The sequence below is a fragment of the Microcebus murinus genome, chromosome 14, assembly GCF_040939455.1.
Source record: "Microcebus murinus isolate Inina chromosome 14, M.murinus_Inina_mat1.0, whole genome shotgun sequence".
Lineage (NCBI taxonomy): Eukaryota > Metazoa > Chordata > Mammalia > Primates > Cheirogaleidae > Microcebus > Microcebus murinus.
The window spans coordinates 77,002,402-77,022,277 of NC_134117.1; the positions used below are offsets into that span (position 1 = coordinate 77,002,402).

Genomic DNA, 19,876 nt, shown 5'->3' on the forward strand with positions numbered 1-19,876 from the left:
TTTGTGGCTGGTAAGCATGTGCTTTCTGGTTTAGTTTCTTTTAGTTAATAAGTAAAAGGGACATGTTTTTAGCATTTCTGTCTATGTTATGCTATTAAAATGTTACCAGAGTTGAAAAATAGATAATTTGTCTTGTTTTTCAGGTCATGTATGTCATCCCTAAGGCAAATCAATAAAATTATTGAACAACTTAGCCCTCAAGCTGCCATCAACAGAGACATCAACAGGAAACTAGATTCTGTAAAACGACAGAAGTATAATAAGGTGATTCAAAATGACATGTAAATATTGCATTTTTGTAAAAGTCATCATTTAGGCCCATTTAATAATTTAGGAAGTATTATAAAAAGTACATATAAGATATGAAGCAAATATTTATAATTACAATAGAGAAATTTTGGGTTGTTTTTGTATGTTTAATCTTTTAGCTGTTTTCCTTTAATGTCTTCTGTTATACAACATTTTTAACAACACACAGATATGTGGACACACACATCCATTCATCCATTCATTGATACATGCATTCATATGTATACAGATGCTTCTCAACTTATGGTGGTGCTATGTCTTGATAGATGCATCATAAGTTGAAAACACTGTAAGTCGAAGATGCATTTAATACCCTGAGAAGCCCATCTTAAAGTAAAAAATTGTAAGTGAAATCATTAAGTCCAGAAGTTCCTCAGTATATGACGGGGTTGTGTCCTGCTAAATCCATTATAAAGCAGCAGAATCACAAACCATTGTAAGGTGGGGACTGTCTGTATATTTGAGAATAAGTTCTTTTTGGTATTGCTTACCTCCTCACTTGTGTGCACTACATAGTCATTCTTGCTTCACCATTTCTTTCACCTAGCTCCTGTTGGGCATGCTGGCCTCTCACTCAGTCTGCTGGTCTTATGTGAACTCTTTTCTGCTCAGCCCCTGCTTGCTGTAGTTGTTTCCACTCTGTTTCCTGCTGATGCAGCCATCACCCCACACACTCCTGCTCACTGTTCGGAGAGGCTGGCCCTTCCCGCTTGATGTTACAGTCAGTACCTGGATGCACTGGGGCTGTGCTTAGGGTTGGAGAACTTAAGGGTAGGGAACATCTCTTACTTAGGATGTTATTTTTATGAAGTTCGAAACATTTTTTAGAACTTTTGTACAGCTTTGTGAAGTTGAAACAGTTTTTAGGATTTATATAACCCTTCATAAAAAATACATTGCAGTGGATGTGAATGACTAGTTTTTTTTTTGTTTTTTTGTTTTTTTTGAGACAAAGACTCGCTTTGTTGCCCAGGCTGGAGTGAGTGCCGTGGTGTCAGCCTAGCTCACAGCAACCTCAAACTCCTGGGCTCAAGCGATCCTTCTGTCTCAGCCTCCCAAGTAGCTGGGACTACAGGCATGAGCCACCATGCCCGGCTAATTTTTTCTGTATATAGTCGTTGGCCAATTAGTTTCTTTCTATTTATAGTAGAGACGGGGTCTCGCTCTTGCTCAGGCTGGTTTCGAACTCCTGACCTCGAGCAATCCGCCCGCCTCGGCCTCCCAGAGAGCTAGGATTACAGGCGTGAGCCACCGCGCCCGGCCTAATTTTTTTTTTTTTTATATATATATATTAGTTGGCCAATTAATTTCTTTCTATTTATAGTAGAGATGGGGTCTTGCTCTTGCTCAGGCTGGTTTCGAACTCCTGACCTCGAGCAATCCACCCACCTCGGCCTCCCAGAGTGCTAGGATTACAGGCATGAGCTACCGCGCCCGGCCAGAATGACTAGTTTTGATCATTCAATTCTGCTATCCAAAGTGACTAACGGTGTCCTGGTGCTTACAGTTGATTTGCTGCAGCGTGTAGAGTCCTTGATCTTTTCTTTAAGCTCTCTTGGGGGTGTGCATAGACTCAGTTCATGTGGCCTTCCTTTTACTTTCCACTCACCAGTTTATTATCTTCTCTCATTCACCTTCGGAATAACAGCCCAAAAGTCAGAGTTAGCAGTAGCTTGGGGCAGCAGGGTCCCCCCATATCAAATCAGAGAGGAGACATTTGACCTTTTGTGGAAGCGATGTGAAGTTGATGTGCAGAGGCCTTCCCTGCCCTTCTTGGGTATCTGGTGGGCTAGGATTTCAAGGGCAGAGTGGACCAAACTTCAGGCCACTTCAGGTTTATATATTCTGTATGTGTGTGTGTGCATGTGTGTGTGTGTGTATATATATATATATATACTTTTTTTTTATATTATATATTCTTGTCTTTAGCAGCTCCTTGATGTTTAGAGATAGACTATTCAGAGGGAAAGTGTTTTAAACAGTATTTTGTTGAGAGAAAGACTGAGAAAAAAACAGTTGTCGCAGTTGGTATTTATGTCCAGGATTTCGCCTCCATGCTCATATTTGGAGTTGAAATATTCTTGACCTTTGGAAGATGAACCAGGTACCATAGGCCCAGTTCATTGGGGAGGCCCCAGGAAGGCCACGTATCCCAGTTCTGGTCATGTTGAAGGTAACAGGAGAAAGAGGAGTCTGGGGTGGGCAGGGTAAAGAGGCATAGCAAAATATATTTTTCTTTTAAAGTTTTGTGATCAGTAGAATACTATAAAGGACAGTCATAAATATGATAGTTGTCAGAGGGGACTGACTTTTTTGACCGATCATTTGTATTTTTATTTCTTACCCCTAGGGCCTGTTGGCCTCCATAGCCCATTGGCTGCTAAGGTCAGAAACACAGAGAGCTTTAGTGATTTGCCCAATGTGTAATGGGGAGCACCAATTAGAGCAGTTCTATCTCCTAAGTCAGTGTGCACATACTTAAGTGTTTGGGCACATGGAAAGCTGTCTGCTGTCCAGTCAGGAAAGTGTATGGGGCAAGGCTGCCTGCTAGGAACGCTGAGGCCCACTTTTTGCTAGAAAAGTGGTAATTACTCAAATAAGGTTTTTACTAGTAATGGCAATGTATGGAATTTCTTGTTTATCTTTATTTTACTTTTGCCTAAAATTTTAAAATTTTATAATGCTATCTTTTTTATTTAACAATCATGTCATTGCTGTTTTCTGTATTCAATGTTTACCATTTAAGGAACAGCAGCTAAAAAAGATCACTGCAAAACAAAAACGTCTCCAGGCCATCCTTGGAGGAACAGAGGTAAAAATTGAACTAGACCATGCCAGTCTGGAGGAGGAGGATGCAGGTAAGGATGCTGTGAGCAGTTTCTCTGTGTTCTTGAATCAATGCCTGATGCCTGTGGTCAGTCAAGGGTCTCTTTAGTCTTTGCCTGGGTTTTGAGAAAAATGCATTTTTGCCTTAGTATAAAAAAAGATTTAGGAAAATTGTATTCACTATACTTGGAGAACCAAATTCCTTTTTATAAAGAGAATGAAAATACATTTTTAAGTGGTGGTTCACGCCTGTAATCCTAGCACTCTGGGAGGCCGAGGCGGGAGGATCGCTAATGTCAGGAGTTCGAAACCAGCCTGAGCAACAGCGAGACCCCATCTCTACTAAAAATAGAAAGAAATTAATTGGTCAACTAAAAATATATAGAAAAAATTAGCTGGGCATGGTGGTGCATGCCTGTAGTCCTAGCAACTTGGGAGGCTGAGGCAGAAGGATCGCTTGAGCCCAGGAGTTTGAGGTTGCTGTGAGCTAGGCTGACGCCACAGTACTCTGGCCCAGGCAACAGAGTGAGACTCTGTCTCAAAAAAAAAAGTAAAGAAAAGAAAAGAAATTTTTAATTCAGTTCACTGGAGGCTGCTGGTGCACATTTATTATAACATTTAATAAATTTGAAATCTTAAACATTCTTAAATAGTTAATCTGATAAAGACAACTAACCTGATGATTAAATTACATGTTGGAAGCCCAGCCTCAATACACATTTGTAGAATTGATCTCACGTATCTTTAAGAACTGTATTTGGCAGGCTTTCCAAGCATCAGTTCTGTTGTTTAACAAAAGATATCTTCATTCAGGTTATACCATGGCCATGATTACATTTATATTACTGCCTTGGATGGTTGTTTTTTGGAAAACCTTTTGGGAAATTGCATAAGCTCTAGAACTAAATATCTTTGCAGTCATTGTGTGCATGCGCGTGTGTGTGTGTGTGTGTGTTTGTGTGTGTGTGTTTAGAAATTGTTGGTAGCTGCTTAGTCATTTACTACTTGAAATATAGATTAAGCCTTCTTAATATTTAAGTTCTACAAGCAATTATTTTCTACTAACTCCAGAAGTTTATTCAGTAAAATAAGAGAATTGTTATGAAGAATTAATTGAGGCAATACAGAAGTATGTGCTTTTAAAGTTCAGTCTCTCAGAATCCATTAGGCCTATGACAGTGCTTTCTGCTGCTGTGGTACCATATTTCTCATTGGTAATAGATGTTTGTTCCTGTCTGGCTATTGCAGACCTGCTGCTATCTTTCACCCTTGCTGCTACTTCGGTAAAACTTTTCCAGGGTTAATAGTTCACCTCCCCAAATCCAAAAGCCCCTTTTCACCCTTCCTCCATTTGGCCTGTCTCCAGCAGCTGATGCTTCCTATGCTTTCTGAGATTTCTGTCTGTCTCCTGGTTGTCCTCTCTCTGACTACTTTTGTTTAGTTATTTCTTGCTAGCTTTCTTGGCCTTATCTTAAATGCTAATGTTTCTCAGGATTTCTTGTTGAGCCCTCTTCTTGTTCTGCTATACCCATGACACCCCCCACTCCCAAATAATCTAATCCCCTGGTTTTGGCAGCCACCAAGGTTCTAGTGTCTTACAAATCTGTACACTTCTGGTTTTGCTCTTTTTATGAGCTCCTGGTTCCTGCTGTATCTCTTCATCTAGGCACCAGCCAACACTTGATACTCCTGGTCTCTCTTACTGCTCTCCCTCCTCCGTCCTGTCTGGGGAGGCAGTGGAGCAGAGTGCCTAAGAGCCCAGGCTTTGTGGGTTTAGCTCTGCATTGCCTAGGTAAGGACCTTGGCTATGTTCCCTACCTTTCTGTTTGAACCCAAACAATAGGCATAAGTGCAGTAGCCTCTGCTTCTCCTCTCCTCCTAGGAAGCCGCCTACTTTCCTGAGGTTTCCTTTCCCCTGGTCTCCGTTTGGTGGTCCATTTTATGAGGTGGTGGTGAGGATTACCTAACAAAGAATCCTTTCTTGAAAGTAGGTGGGGTGAGGACAAATTATAAACAAAACAAAACTTTGACTTTGCCACTAAGATCTGGGAGAAGGTGAGGGTACTCACCATCACCATTCCTATTCAGCATTGTACTGGACAGTGTAATAATGGAAGAAAAGAAATAAAAAGCATAAGGATTGAAAAGAAGAAATAAAACCATCATTATTCACAGAATACATGATTGTTTATGTAGAAAATCCAAAAGAATCTGTGGACAATCTGTTGGAATTATTATGTGAATTTAGCAATATCATTGAATACCAGGTCAATATATAGAACTCAGTCATATTTCTATATGCCAGGAACAAAAATTTAATAGAGCTAGCAATACAATCAAAATCAAATACCTGAAAATAAATCTTAGCAAAAAATGTAGTTTTCTACAATGTTTTCTATATTAATAACTATAAAATGTTGAAACATTAAAGATCGAAATAAATGTGAGATACATTGTGATCACGGATTGGGAAATCTGGATTTGTCAGTGTGTCAGTTCTACCCAGCTACAGTTTCAGTGCAACCCTTAAATAAATTTCAAGGGTTTGTTTTGTTTTGTTTTGTTTTTTGAGGGGAAAGGCATAGGATAGAAAGTGTAGGGTAAGGATGGGGAAGGCATTAACAAGCTGACTCTACAATTTGTATGAAGATGCATTGGGCCAAAAATAGCCAAGGCAATCTTGAAGAAGAATAAAATATCAGGACCTATTTTAAGGCTATAGTAATTAAGATAGTGTGGTATTGGCATAAGGATAGACCAATGGACAGAATAGAAGGTTCAGCAAATAGACCCATCCACCCATGTATGTCGCTTGATTCATTACAAAGGTGGCAGGCAGTGCTGTGGAGAAGAGTGATCTTTTCATAAATGGTGCTGGGTTAGTCCACAGGAAAATAAAATTAATCTTGACCCATTACACTATGTACAAAAATAGACTCGGGATTATAGATTTAAATGTAAATAGTAAAACAAAGTTTTTAGAATATAACATAAGGAAAACATTTTCATGATCTTAGGATAGGCAAAAGACTTAAACAGGATACAAAATGCTCACTGTAAAGGAAAAGATTTGTTAAATGAGCTATATTAAAACTAAGAACTTCTGGCCGGGCGCGGTGGCTCACGCCTGTAATCCTAGCTCTCTGGGAGGCCGAGGCGGGCGGATTGCTCGAGGTCGGGAGTTCAAAACCAGCCTGAGCAAGAGCGAGACCTCGTCTCTACTATAAATAGAAAGAAACTAATTGGCCAACTAATATATATAGAAAAAATTAGCCGGGCATGGTCGCTCATGCCTGTAGTCCCAGCTACTCGGGAGGCTGAGACAGAAGGATCGCTTGAGCCCAGGAGTTTGAAGTTGCTGTGAGCTAGGCTGACGCCATGGCACTCACTCTAGCCTAGGCAACAAAGCGAGACTCAGTTTTTTTTTTTTTTGAGACAAAGAACTTCTTTTTGAGTCTCACTCAATCACTCTAGGCAGAGTGCTGTGGCATCAGCCTAGCCCACAGCAACCTCAAACCCCTGGTCTCAAGTGGTTCTCCTGCCTCAATCTCCCAAATAGCTGGGATTACAGTCATGTGCACCATGCCCAGCTCATTTTTCTATTTTTTGTAGAGATGGGGTCTCACTCTTGCTTAGGCTGGTCTTGAACTCCTGAGCTCAAGCAGTCTTCCTGGTTTGGCCTCCTAGAGTGTTAGTATTACAGGCGTGATCCACTGTGCCCAGCCTAAACTAAGAACTTCTGTTTGTCAAAAGGTGTCATTTAGAGAGTGAAAAGCTTTGGAGTGGGAGAAGGTATTTGCAATACATGTATGAATCAAAGGACTCAAATCCAGAATGTATGAAAAACTAGAAATCTTTTTTTTATTTTTAAAGGCAGACTAAGAGAAAAATGGGCAAAGGACTTGAACATTTTCTGCACAAAAGAGGCTGTCCAAAAAATTGATGAATCTACAAAAGGCATGATATTTCATTAGTCATCAGGGAAATGCAAATTACAGCCACAATATGGTACCACTATACACCTACCATAATAGCTAAAAGGGAGTGGCAAGAATGTGGACCAGCTGGAACTCTCAAACACTCTTGGTGGAACTTTGGTGCCACTTTGGTACCACTTTGGAAAATGGGCAATGTCTGCAAAGCTTAACATAACCAAAGAATTATATATATTACCAAAGGATGTGTACCAGAATATTCATAGCAACATTATTCTTAGTAGCCAAAATCTGGAAGTCACCCAAATGTCCATTAAAAGTGATATGAAAAAATTGTAGTATAGTCATATAATAATATACCAACAGTAGTGAGAATTTACAAACTGCAACTCCATTCAACAATAAGTATGTAGCTCACAAGCATGATGTTGAGCAAAAGACGGTGGCCACAAGAGCACTGACATTTCCATTTATATCGAGTTCTGAGCCCAATACAACTCAAATACAGTGTCAGGAGTCAGGTCCATCATTATCTTGGGGGTGAGTAGAGGCTGGGAGGTAGCCCAAGGGCACGTCTGGGGTTGCTAGTAATTTCCATTACTTGATCTGGGTGCTAGTTTATGTGTTTTTCTCTCAGTATTCATTGGCTACTTATGATTGGTGTACTTTCTGATGTATATTTTATTTCAGTGCAGGCTTAATGGAATACTGGCTGTAGTATCATTGGCCTGTAAGAATTGTATATTTTAGAATATGGATTCCTTCTTAAGTATTAGATCTTTTGGTATTTCAGCTACATGGTAAAGTAATTTTGCCAGAGGTTAATTTCAGCTATTGAAAGGGGGATGATTTCTGGGTAGCTTTACACTTATTATGGCATAACTTCCAATTTTAGTTCCATCTCTTGAAGTCAGTTAACTTCATATATCTAACACAGTGCTGTGCAGTAGACCTTTTTGCAGTGATGGAAATGTTCTTCATCTGTGTTGTCCATTGTGGTAGCCATTTCTTGTAGCTATTGAGCACTTGAAATATGGCCAAGTGTAACTGTGGAACTGAGTTTTTAACTTAATTTAAATTGAAATAGCCATAGGTGACTGGTAACTACCATGTTTAGCAATATAGAGCTAATATTTATGTTCTTCCTGTTTAGGTACATTTTGATCCTTTAGATATCTGTTTTTAGTTTTTTGTTTTGTTTTGTTTTGTTTTTAAGACAGAGTCTCACTCTGTTGCCCTGGCTAGAATGCCATGGCATCACCTTAGCTCACAGCAACCTCAAACTCCTGGGCTCAAGTGATCCTCCTGCCTCAGCCTCCCGAGTAGCTGGTACTACAGGCATGTACCATTATACCAGGCTAATTTTTTCTATATTTTTAGTTGTTTGGCAAATTTCTTTCTATTTATAGTAAAGATAGGGTCATGCTCTTGCTCAGGCTGCTGTCAAATTCTTGAGCTCAAAGGGTCTGCCCGCCTTGGCCTCCCAGAGTGCTATTGTAGGCATGAGCTACCGCGCCTAGCCTGTTTTTAGTTTTATTATCTATTGAATTTAAGTCCACCTTAATGTTGGTGTTAGCAATGACATGGAAACTTGGGAGATTGCTTCCTCACAGGCTACTCCTCAGTTGATAAGGAAACACAGCTAAATTTATCTATTTATCACTGTTTAATTTATATAGTAATAGGTCTATCCTTAGATGCACTCTATTTATAGTGTGATATTTTGGAGACAAGTTACTGAGAAATCACCTTTTTGAATAGGAATATATTAAATATGGCATGATTAATGCTATAATAAATTTTATTCTCTACGTATAATATGCTTTAGTACATCGATGATGTGTTTTCTACAAGTTATTTATAGGTGTCTACTGTTTATCGAATAAGTGAATATTTCCGTTGTACTCTTAGAAAGTTTATTCTAGCGCCAAATGCATTGTTGTTACTCTTTCAGAAGCTGGGCCATCCTGTCTTGGCAGCATGCTTATGCCTGTCCAGGAGACTGCCTGGGAAGAGCTCATCCGCACTGGCCAGATGACACCTTTTGGTACTCAGATCCCTCAGAAACAGGAGAAAAAGCCTAGAAAAATAATGCTTAATGAAGAATCAGGCTTTGAAAAGTATTTGGCAGATCAAGCAAAGCTGTCTTTTGAAAGGAAAAAGCAGCAAGCTTATAATAAAAGAACAGCTAGAAAAGCTCCAACTTCAGTCACACCTGAGTTGAACCCAACAGAAAATGACAACAAACCAAACAAGAAAACCAAAGTTCTTTCTAAAACAGATAAGCGCTTGAAAAAGCACATAAAGAAACTCCAGAAGAGGGCTCTGCAGTTCCAGGGGAAAGTGGGATTGCCAAGGGGAAAGAAACCCTGGGAGTCAGATGTGAGGCCAAAGGCAGAGGGGGACTCTGAGAGTGAAGAGTCCGAGTACTTGCCCACCGAGGAGGAGGATGATGACGAGGCAGATTGGGCAGGGGCAGACCTGTCCAGAGATGGCACTGACTATGAGCTGAGGCCTGTGCTCAAGGGCCAGAAACGGCAGAAGAAAGTTTCTGTGCAGGAGATTGATGACGACTTTTTCCCAAGTTCTGGTGAAGAATCTGAAGCCACAGGAGGAGGAGGAGGAGGAGGCGGAGCAGGTCGGAAAGTAGCGAGATGCCGAGACGATGGAGATGAAGATTATTATAAGCAGCGGTTAAGGTCAGTCTGCTGGGATTGTAAACAGATCGCACTGCTTACTTTATTTGAGGCAGTGGGCTTGTTAATACTTAGGCAGTCTAGATCCAGCTTAATATGTTAGACATCTCTTCAGGCAGAGGTTGGACTTCCTATAGCATTAGCCTGCTAGAACCAGTGAGGACCCTGCGCTCTTAATAGAGCTGGCCCCAAATGCTTGTGCGTCTGGGTCTTTATATGGATTTGAAGGTAAATGTAAGATGGAAAGCGTAAGGGGAGGCTGGGGCAAGGTGCATACAGAGGACTGAGCATCAGCTGTGTGGCCTTCACACCCAGAGTTAAGTGTCACCTTGGACACTTGTAGCTACTACTACAGCTATGTAGTAGTACATAGTTGAGGAGTGGCTTTTATTTGTCATTTCTTGCTGAAACTTTAATCCCTGTGCATATTTAATTTCTGTGAAGTTATTTGAGGAATATCACTGGATACTCCTGAAAAGTGAGCAGTGTCAGTCTTTTTCATAACTACTGTAGAGAATTAATATAAGTGTTAGTCTCAACATATTGATTATAAATGGAGCAGTATATAGTCTTCCTATTAAATTGGATCAATATTAAATATGTTTTAAATATATCATTTTGATCAAGAGCAATTTATTTTGATGGAATTTTAAATGTGGGTTTAGTTTAATTTCATGGCAGTAAGTTTTTCTTAATAATGTTAAGATTGTAAAACAATTTATTATTTCCAAAGCCAGATCATAAGCCAATATTTTGCTAAAGTTAGAGTAAAATCTCAAATGAATTTTAGAAATATCAATAAATCTTAATTGCCACCAAAATACGATAGCTCTTAAAATTTTATAGCTATAGTTATTAAAGCTGTTAAAGTGCAAATATCCACATTGAAATGTTTGTATTACATTTCCTTTGGTGCTCTTTGGATTGGGGGATGTTAAAAGAAAATGCTCAGGATTGAGAAGCATATTAAGAACATTTTAGAACTGCCAGTCACTATATTTTGTTACTTGTTGTTGATCTTTGTAGATGGGCTGGAATTGTAATGTGTTCCCTTGAGGAAAGAAGAAGACTTTTAGGATTGCTTGTCTTAGTAATGGTTTGATGGTGGATGATCAGAATAAAGTTAGAAAAACATAGAAAATGAGTTAGAATTTAGGAATTGTACCCAGGCTAGATGCCTTTTACTGAGGTTACAGCCTGTTAGTTATAATGCTCTTTTAAACTTGTGGGAGTGAGAATGGGTGACTCCTAGATATCCCATCTCCTTTATTCTCTCATCTTGAGAATCATAAGCCTTGTATTAGCTCTGGGTTTGTCCTAACTAGTGTCTTTGATGCTCAGTGGGAATTTCCTACCAAGCCTTTTCTACCTTTCCTGGAGCTGGGCAGTAGCACTCAGGATCCTGCTTTCTTTGTTTTGGCCCATGACCTCAGCTCAATCTTCGATGTTTTAACCATTTTTTAAACTGTATTTTCCCTCCCCACATGTTTATCTTGCCTTCTTCTGTGTACACCTTGGGTGTGGAGCATGGCTTCTCAGTTGATGTTCCTTGACTTTCATATCCTTTCGTGTCACACAGCATAGGTGAGACACTGCTGAGAAGTAAATGTTCTGTCGGTTCTTATTCATTCTTGTCAGTTGTATTCAGGTCTTAGAAAACATACATTTTTTCATTTTAATTTTGTGCTACCAGAGTTTCCATTACGGTATGGCTCTTGATTGTGGGGTTTAGTGCTTTTTAAAAATACATTGCTGCATTAGAAATTGCAGGCCCGGGAGCTCAAGGAGCCAAATAAAGACTTAATAGAACTAACACACCTTCAGTGTTTGAGTGATGAGTGTTCCTGGTGAGCACCTGCATGCCACTTACCTAGTCCTGGCTGTGCAGCCAGAGTGCGCAGGAGACCAGACACTTCATGTGCACCTTTCCCCTTCAGGGTGGTCAAGATCAGAGCGCTTGTCCCCCACTCCTTGTCACCTCGGTGTTGTTGATTGACTTCCCAGTTGACACATATGTGAGGTCAACTCTGGTCACTTCATCTTTGCTTCCACAGCAGGAGTGCATGGAACCAGGCTGGCTTCAAGACTTTACGGCAAAGAATTTGCAGTCTGTTAGTGAACATGGATACAAATAGGACCTAGCCAAGTGTGAAGGGAATAATGAATTCAGACTGAGATGTTTGAGGGAGACTGTGGAGGAAGTTCACACAGTGCAGGGCCTTGTCTACTGGGTAGCTCAGATTGATAGGGTTGACACGGACCTTATGATGTGAGTTAAAAGCTTTGCTCATTTGCCCCAAAACTCTGGGTGCATCATTGAGAAGGAAGGAACTGCTTAGGTTTGGAGGCACATTATTTCCTCAGGAGCTCTGATTGCCTTGGAGATTGGTGTGGTGGCCGTGATGTGCAGAGAGGCCCCGTTTCTAAGCTTTCCCCATTAGGACACGGAGGGCATGTGGGTTTCACCTCACCAGCCAGCTGTGACCTCTGGGGAGTCTTTTCAGGGGGAGATTGAGGCTCTGTTTGGGAAGACTGGGAAGGTCTGCTACAGGCCCTTCAAGATGTCTGTCTTGGGCATAGAGTGGGAGGACCAGCAGCATTCATGCCAGGCAATTGCCAGACCTGAGAAAGTAAAACAAAAAATGTCCCCTACTCTCCCTACTCTGGCCTCTTTCCCCAGCAGTGGCCAGCACTGCCTGGTCAGGTTGTGGGACATAGATCAGATTGCATCCTGAGTGAGAGGTCACACTTGCAAAGAAGTTTTGTCTCTCCTCACTAAGGTTAGCATTTATCATTTGACTTAAACCCGTTCCCCAGGCTCCTTTTTCCATTTGCCAGTGGTTATTGTTTAAGTTGCGAACCTCACAGCCTGTATGTACTTCCTTGGCAACGAGCACAGACTAAAGCTGAGCTTCCAGCCCACAGGCTGACACTGTAGAACCACTGGGGACCTCACTGCTGGGATGCTAGCGTGGGGGCTAGAGGGCAGTACTTGTAAAAAGCTTTCTCAGGTGATTCTGATGTATTGGCAGAAACTGTTGGATGTGTGTGAGTAGATCTTAAATAATTTTCCTTTCTGAGGCCGTAGTTTTTGGCCGATTCTGTTCATGTGTCAGTTTATGTGTTTAGACTTCTCTTCTATTGCCCTGCACAATTGTGTTTACACGGGGGGGGGGGGGCAGGAGGGGAGCCTCAGCTAGGTGCTGTATGCCATGGATGGTCTGGTTTTTCTCAAGCGTCTGCATCAGACTTGCTCAGGGAGCATCTGCAGCATGCAAGTGCCTGGGCTCCGCCTGGACAGCTGGAGGTGCAGTCAGGGTCGGGAGAAGTCAGGCACGGAACTTGTGCTTTGACTGAGCTCCCATCATCCTGACCTGAGGTTGGTGGCATTCTTCACTGCTGTAAGCCCTTGTTTGGAAAGAACTATGTTCCCATTTAGGAGGCCTTTGGGGTGGCTCAAAGAATTGTTGGTAAGGATGTTGGGGTTTGAGAACGTAATGCTTTTTTCTCTGCTTAGCCCAAAGTCAGCAAATAATTGCCTCTGGGATAAATCCCCAAACTCACCACCACCCCAAATCAGTAAAAACCGGCAGAGAGTTGAGAAGCAGACTCTTCAGTAGGTGGTGCCTGAGTCTTCTCAGGTGACCTGGCACGGTGGGATAAGCTGCCGAGATCATCACAGCCTGAAATAGATTTGGGTTGGTACCACTGAATGCTTTGAAGGCTCCCCCAAACCCCACCCTTTAGCATTTCTGATGATTCCCTGTTTTTTTTTTTTTTTTTTTAAGGCACAGTCTCAACTCAGTAGCCTAGCTCACAGCAACCTCAAACTCCTGGGCTCAAGTGATCCTCCTGCCTCAGCCTCCCAAGTAGCTGGGACTACAGGCATGTGCCACCATGCCCGGCTAATATACACAGACATACACACACACACACACATATATATATGTGTGTATATATATATGTATGTTTTTAAGTTGCCCAGCTAGTTTATTTCTATTTTTTTTTTTTTTTTAGTAGAGACAGGGTATCGCTTTTGTTCAGGCTGGTCTCGAACTCCTGAACTCAAGTGATCCTCCCGCTTCTGCCTCCCAGAGTACTAGGATTACAGGCGTGAGCCTCTGTGCCCGGCCTGATTCCCTGTTTTTTTGACTGTGAAAATATGATAATACTAAGACTAAAAACTACCTCTATTTTTTATGTTTCTCTGTGGCATTCCAGTCTTTGATCCTGTGCATACATATCTTTACATTGTTAAAATCATGGCCCTTCCAAGTTAATCAGCATGCCCACCCTCTCACTGTTTTTTTGTTTTGTTTTGTTTTCAAAACAGAGTCTTGGTGGCGTCAGCCTAGCTCACAGCAACCTCAAACTCTTGGGCTCAAGTGGTCCTTCTGCTTCAGTCTCCCAAGTAGTTGGGATTATAGGCATGTGCCATGACGCCTGGCTAACTAGGTTTTTTCTATTTTTAGTAGAACCAGGGTCTCACTGTAGCTCAAGCAGTCCTCCCACCTTGGCCATCCAGAGTGCTAGGATTACAGGTGTGAGTCTCCCCGCCTGCCCCCATCTCACTGTTAAGAGGTAGAGCTGAGCTTGAAGTGAGGCAGGGCTGTGTGAATGTGTTTCTTTCCATTTGTGGGATTGAGTGGAAGGTGCAGTATCTAGGTATGACCACAGGGTGGTGCCAGGAATCAACACATAGCTGCCTCCACTTCTATTGACTAGAAGCCAAACCAAAAACCCAAGCCTGGGATCTGGGAGTTGGATGAGGATTTGGGGAGATGGCTCAGGAGTCTAGGAGACCTGACAAGTATGGTGTGGATGGGGGTAGAATTTACCTCATGGTCTGATGTAACCTGAGTCTGTAGTCTTTTTTTTTTGAGACAGAGTCTCACTTTGTTGTCCAGGCTAGAGTGAGTGCCGTGGCGTCAGCCTAGCTCACAGCAACCTCAAACTCCTGGGCTTGAGTGATCCTTCTGCCTCAGCCTCCCGAGTAGCTGGGACTACAGGCATGCGCCACCATGCCCGGCTAATTTTTTATATATATATCAGTTGGCCAATTAATTTCTTTCTATTTATAGTAGAGACGGGGTCTCGCTCTTGCTCAGGCTGGTTTTGAACTCCTGACCTTGAGCAATCCGCCCGCCTCGGCCTCCCAAGAGCTAGGATTACAGGCGTGAGCCACAGCGCCCGGCCTGAGTCTGTAGTCTTGATGCCTATTTATGTGCCCTGTATGATTGTGTGTTTTTAATACATTTTTTATCCTAAAGGGGTTTTTTTCTTGTGTCCCATTTTTTACTTTATTTTACATGAATAATTTTGAGTTAAAAAGGTCTGATAAAGACTCCTTCAGACCAGGCACGGTGGCTCACGCCTGTAATCCTAGCACTCTGGGTGGTCGAAGCGGGTGGATCGTTTGAGCTTAGGAGTTCGAGACCAGCCTGAGAGCAAGACCCTGTGTCTACAAAAAATAGAAAGAAATTAGCTGGACAACTAAAAATATATAGAAAAAATTAGCCGGGCACGATGGCACGTGCCTGTAGTCCAGCTACTCGGGAGGCTGGGGCAGGAGGATTGCTTGAACCCAGGAGTTTGACGTTGCTGTGAGCTAGGTTGATGCCATGGCACTCTCTCCCAGGCAACAGAGTGAGACTCTGTCTCAAAAAAAAGACTCCTTTTATTATCTTACAAAATATCTTTTAATAGTCTGTAAGGCTTAATCATCTGGGAAAATAACATTCTTCCTTGTCTTCCCCCTTGAGCACTGGGCTTCTGTACCAGGGGCTGGTTGTACACATGCACAGTTCTGAGAAGGGGCAGGCTGCTGGCATTTCAGATGCTGAGAGGGATCTAGCCAGGTAGGATAAATGTTGCAGAAAGTCTTGTGGGTTTGGAAAGTCGGAGGCCTCCATGGCCTGAGCAAGAGTGTTAGCAGATGGGGGACACAGGGAGTGTGTACACACAAGGACAGCTACCACATGGCTGATGCGTCACCTTATATGGACTAATTGGTTTAATCCTCACACCTGCTAAGAGAGAGGCCCTTGAGCCCAGAGAGTTGAGGTCAGAAGTCGTGGAAGAGTCTGAAGGTGGTTTGGGACTCATGGGAATGAGCTGGCAGCTCGTTTTGCTGTAGTGGACTCACACAAGCATTGCCTTGGTGACTGGTTTCTCCCCTCATTGACTGAGACCGACTCCATGCCACCTGGGGAGCATATTCCTAGCCTGTAATGCTGCTAAGGGCCTTGTCCCCAGAACCACTGCTGTCCCAGCCTCTCTGTCTCCATGTTATTGTCTTCCTTGAGCCTGTTTCTCTTCCTTTTGCCCAAAGCCTGTTTGCATTGGGATTGTTCTGTCTCTCCTTCTATTGCATTCAGCAATTGAACGCCATGCTTAAGCAGACTGACTTAAATTGTGGAGCTTGATTTGCTTGTACTTATTTTTTTTTTTTTGAAGCTTTACATTAACAACCAAGCTTGTTCTTATTTTTAAGCACCCCCCCTGCCCCGCAAAAAACTCTGAAAATCCAAATTTAGTAAAAGTTTAATCTAGATTTGAGCCAGAAACTTGAATGTCATAATTTGAAGAGTGTTCTTTTTTTTTTTTTTTTTTTTGAGACAGAGTCTCGCTTTGTTGCCCAGGCTAGAGTGAGTGCCGTGGCGTCAGCCTAGCTCACAGCAACCTCAAACTCCTGGGCTCGAGCGATCCTTCTGCCTCAGCCTCCCTGGTAGCTGGGACTACAGGCATGTGCCACCATGCCCGGCTAATTTTTTATATATATATCAGTTGGCCAATTGATTTCTTTCTATTTATAGTAGAGACGGGTCTCGCTCTTGCTCAGGCTGGTTTTGAACTCCTGACCTTGAGCAATCCGCCCGCCTCGGCCTCCCAAGAGCTAGGATTACAGGCGTGAGCCACAGCGCCCGGCCTTGAAGAGTGTTCTTATTCTCTCTTTCTGGAAGTTCATTTCTTTTTCTAGAAATAAGCCCACATTATTGTTGTTGTTCTTCTTGTTCCTTTTTTCTTCTAGGAATCTGTATTTTAAATTGAAAAAAAATTTTACTTCCTTAAGGATGTTTTCTTAGGGAGCACATTGGCTTCTTTTAAATGACAAAGCTGAGACACAAATGAAGACTAATACTGCTTCCTGCTCTGCACACACCTTTCATTCTCAGCTCCACGTATAAGTGCATAATTGTCTGCATCAGTCTTAATTCACTCTGTGAGATCTGCACTCCTAACTGAGAGTATTTCATATACTCATACATGCCAATTAAGTCCAGCCAGATAGACCATAAAGAGGCAGATAAGAAAAGTAAAACACTGAGTACCTCAATTTAGCAAATTAGACTAATCTGTAAGGGATCCTTAGCTGTCTGAAATAGAAAACCTATTGCACTACAGAAATGCAAACAATATTAAATACCCAGCTTGGTGCCTGAATATATTTTTAAAAATCAAATTGTACTCGTGCTTCTGTTGTAGAATTTCTTTCATGGATATTGCATAAGTGGAGAATGATCCCGGGTTGAAATTTCACTCTCTATTAAGAATGACTTAACTATATGCTTGTGGCTTTTCACTTGCGGACAATGCAGATTTAAACTGTTCTTGCTCAGTGACTCTTGCAACAAAAATGTAAAGACAGAGCAGTAAGGTTAGTTTTGAATTTTAAGCATCTCTACTACATGTGACTTCCTTGAAGTTCTAGAGAGGGCATCTTCGTTTTATTAATATATGATCTCAGGCGACTAATATTTGACAATTCCCATTAATAGGTTTATTTTATCCCTTTTGAGGGTTGGTATAGGCAGTTATGTACATCAATTTGTCTGATATTAAATATTTCTTATGTGACTATTCAGCCCAGATTATCTATAGTTAAAAGAACTTCTAAGCTGATTTTACTGTTACATGGAAAAGTTTGCAGGTATCTAGTGGAAAGTGAGTATTGATGTAAGGAAGGCATTGTTATTGTACGGAAATGAAGGCAGTCTTTCCCTTCTTTAAAAACCTTAGCTCTAACATTTTTTAAGACAAAATTTGAAGTTTTAGGATTTGGTTTGCTCTTGTATAAATGTTTTCATTATGTGGCAATTAAAGAGGTGAGTTTTGGCCGGGCATGGTGGCTCACGCCTGTAATCCTAGCTCTCTGGGAGGCCGAGGCGGGCGGATTGCTCCAGGTCAGGAGTTCAAAACCAGCCTGAGCAAGAGCGAGACCCCGTCTCTACTATAAATAGAAAGAAATTAATTGGCCAACTAATACATATAGAAAAAACTAGCCGGGCATGGTGGCGCACGCCTGTAGTCCCAGCTACTCGGGAGGCTGAGGCAGGAGGATTGCTTGAGCCCAGGAGTTTGAGGTTGCTGTGAGCTAGGCTGACGCCACGGCACTCACTCTAGCCTGGGTGACAAAGCAAGACTCTGTCTCAAAAAAAAAAAAAAAAAAAAAGAGTTGAGTTTTGACCCTTTGGCTGGCACTTTGAGGGAAGGGCGGTGGGTTTCTAGGAAGTTTGAAAAATACTTTTTGAGAGACAGTGTTTTGGGACAGATGAGAGTATAGACCGAGAGCTGATTATCTGAGTTTGAATCTTCACCTTGTAACTCATTGGCAATCTCAAGCAACCTCCTTTATCTCTCTCTGTCTGCCTCTTTTTAACTGTTAAAATAATAATAATAATAATAATAATAATAATAATAATAATAATAATTGTTATTCTTATTGGGTTGTTAGGGTTGAATGAATTATTAACAATAAATATGAAATACTTAAAATGGTGTCCAACACACAGTGAGCATCAGTAACTGTCAGCTGTTAATGTCTGTTTTCTGACTCAACTTAAAAATATGTATGTATGTATAGTTTCAAAACAAAACGTGTTCAGAGCTATCCAGGTTTACTTAAGGAGGCAATATATAGCATAGGGGTTAGACATCACAGGCCATGGTTCAAAATGCCAAAGCCTTACCTCGTGTCTCTCATCTGTGAAATGGGATCATAGCAGTACCTTCTTCAAGGGTGGTAGGATTACAATAGATAATACACGTAAGATATTTGACATATATCAGGCACTCAATAAATGTTAGCTGTTCTTGTTATTTATGTGTCCACTAACTAAAACAGTTACGACAAAGATTTTGTCAAGCCCGTAAGATATTTGAAAAGAGGGTCTTTGAGGACCATGAAGAAGAGCTTGTAAATATTGATAGATAAGAAAAATGACCTCTTTTCTCAAATAAAAGGCATTTGAACAATTGATATTGCAGGTTGACCATCCCTAATCTGAAAATCCAAAATCAGAAATGCTCTGAAATTTGAAAATTTTTGAACACCAACATGATGCCACAAGTTAAAATTCCACACCTTGACCTCATGTGACAGATCTCAGTCAAAATGCAGTCAAAACTATTTCATGTACGAATTACTAAACGTATTATAAAAAATTACCTTAAAGCTATGTGTATAAGATGTATATGAAATATAAATGAATTCGTTTTTAGACTTGGTCTCATCCCCCAGATATTTCATTATGTGTATGCAAGTATTCCAAAATCTGAAATCTGAAGCACTTCTAGTCCCAAGCATTTCAGGGAAGGGATACTCAGCCTATAGTATACATAGCCAGATCATAAGCTATTGTAAACTCTGTCTTGCTGATGTTATACTTTTTGTACCTTTCATACATTTTTTGTTAAGATTAAAGCCCACTTAGTGATAAAATGTCTATATGACTGTAAGTACATTATCAAGTTTGGGGATAAATGAAAAATTATTTTTCCTTTGAACACACTAGGGGGCACTAGACCTCTTTCCAGGGGACAGACTTCACAACCTACTCCTTGGTTCTAGGTAGATAGGTCAAGATTACACTGTCTGACATTTAATGTGACTAAAAACATGAAAAATAGAAAATTCAAAAAGAATAAACATTAAAAAAAAAAGATTACACTGTGGTTCCTCATGGGTCTGTTTTCAGGCAGAAGTGCCAGATCTTTGTCTTGTGTCTCTTCAGTATATTCTCTTATGGCCTGATTTCCAGACCCCATGCTGCTCTGCATGGTAGGATGTCATGACCAGGATGTCCTGTCGATTTTTTTTTTTCTTTTTGA

General features: G+C 41.2%; 1 protein-coding gene across 1 annotated transcript in view; it reads left to right on the plus strand.

The window, feature by feature from the left end:
* LOC142860950 (DNA excision repair protein ERCC-6) overlaps positions 1-19,876 on the plus strand; it is an 89,161-nt gene that overhangs the window by 7,612 nt on the left and 61,673 nt on the right. The window contains exons 3-5 of the mRNA XM_076010304.1: positions 144-264; positions 3,056-3,167; positions 9,025-9,769. Coding sequence (XP_075866419.1) covers positions 144-264; positions 3,056-3,167; positions 9,025-9,769 — 978 coding nt within the window. The remainder of the gene's footprint in view (positions 1-143; positions 265-3,055; positions 3,168-9,024; positions 9,770-19,876) is intronic.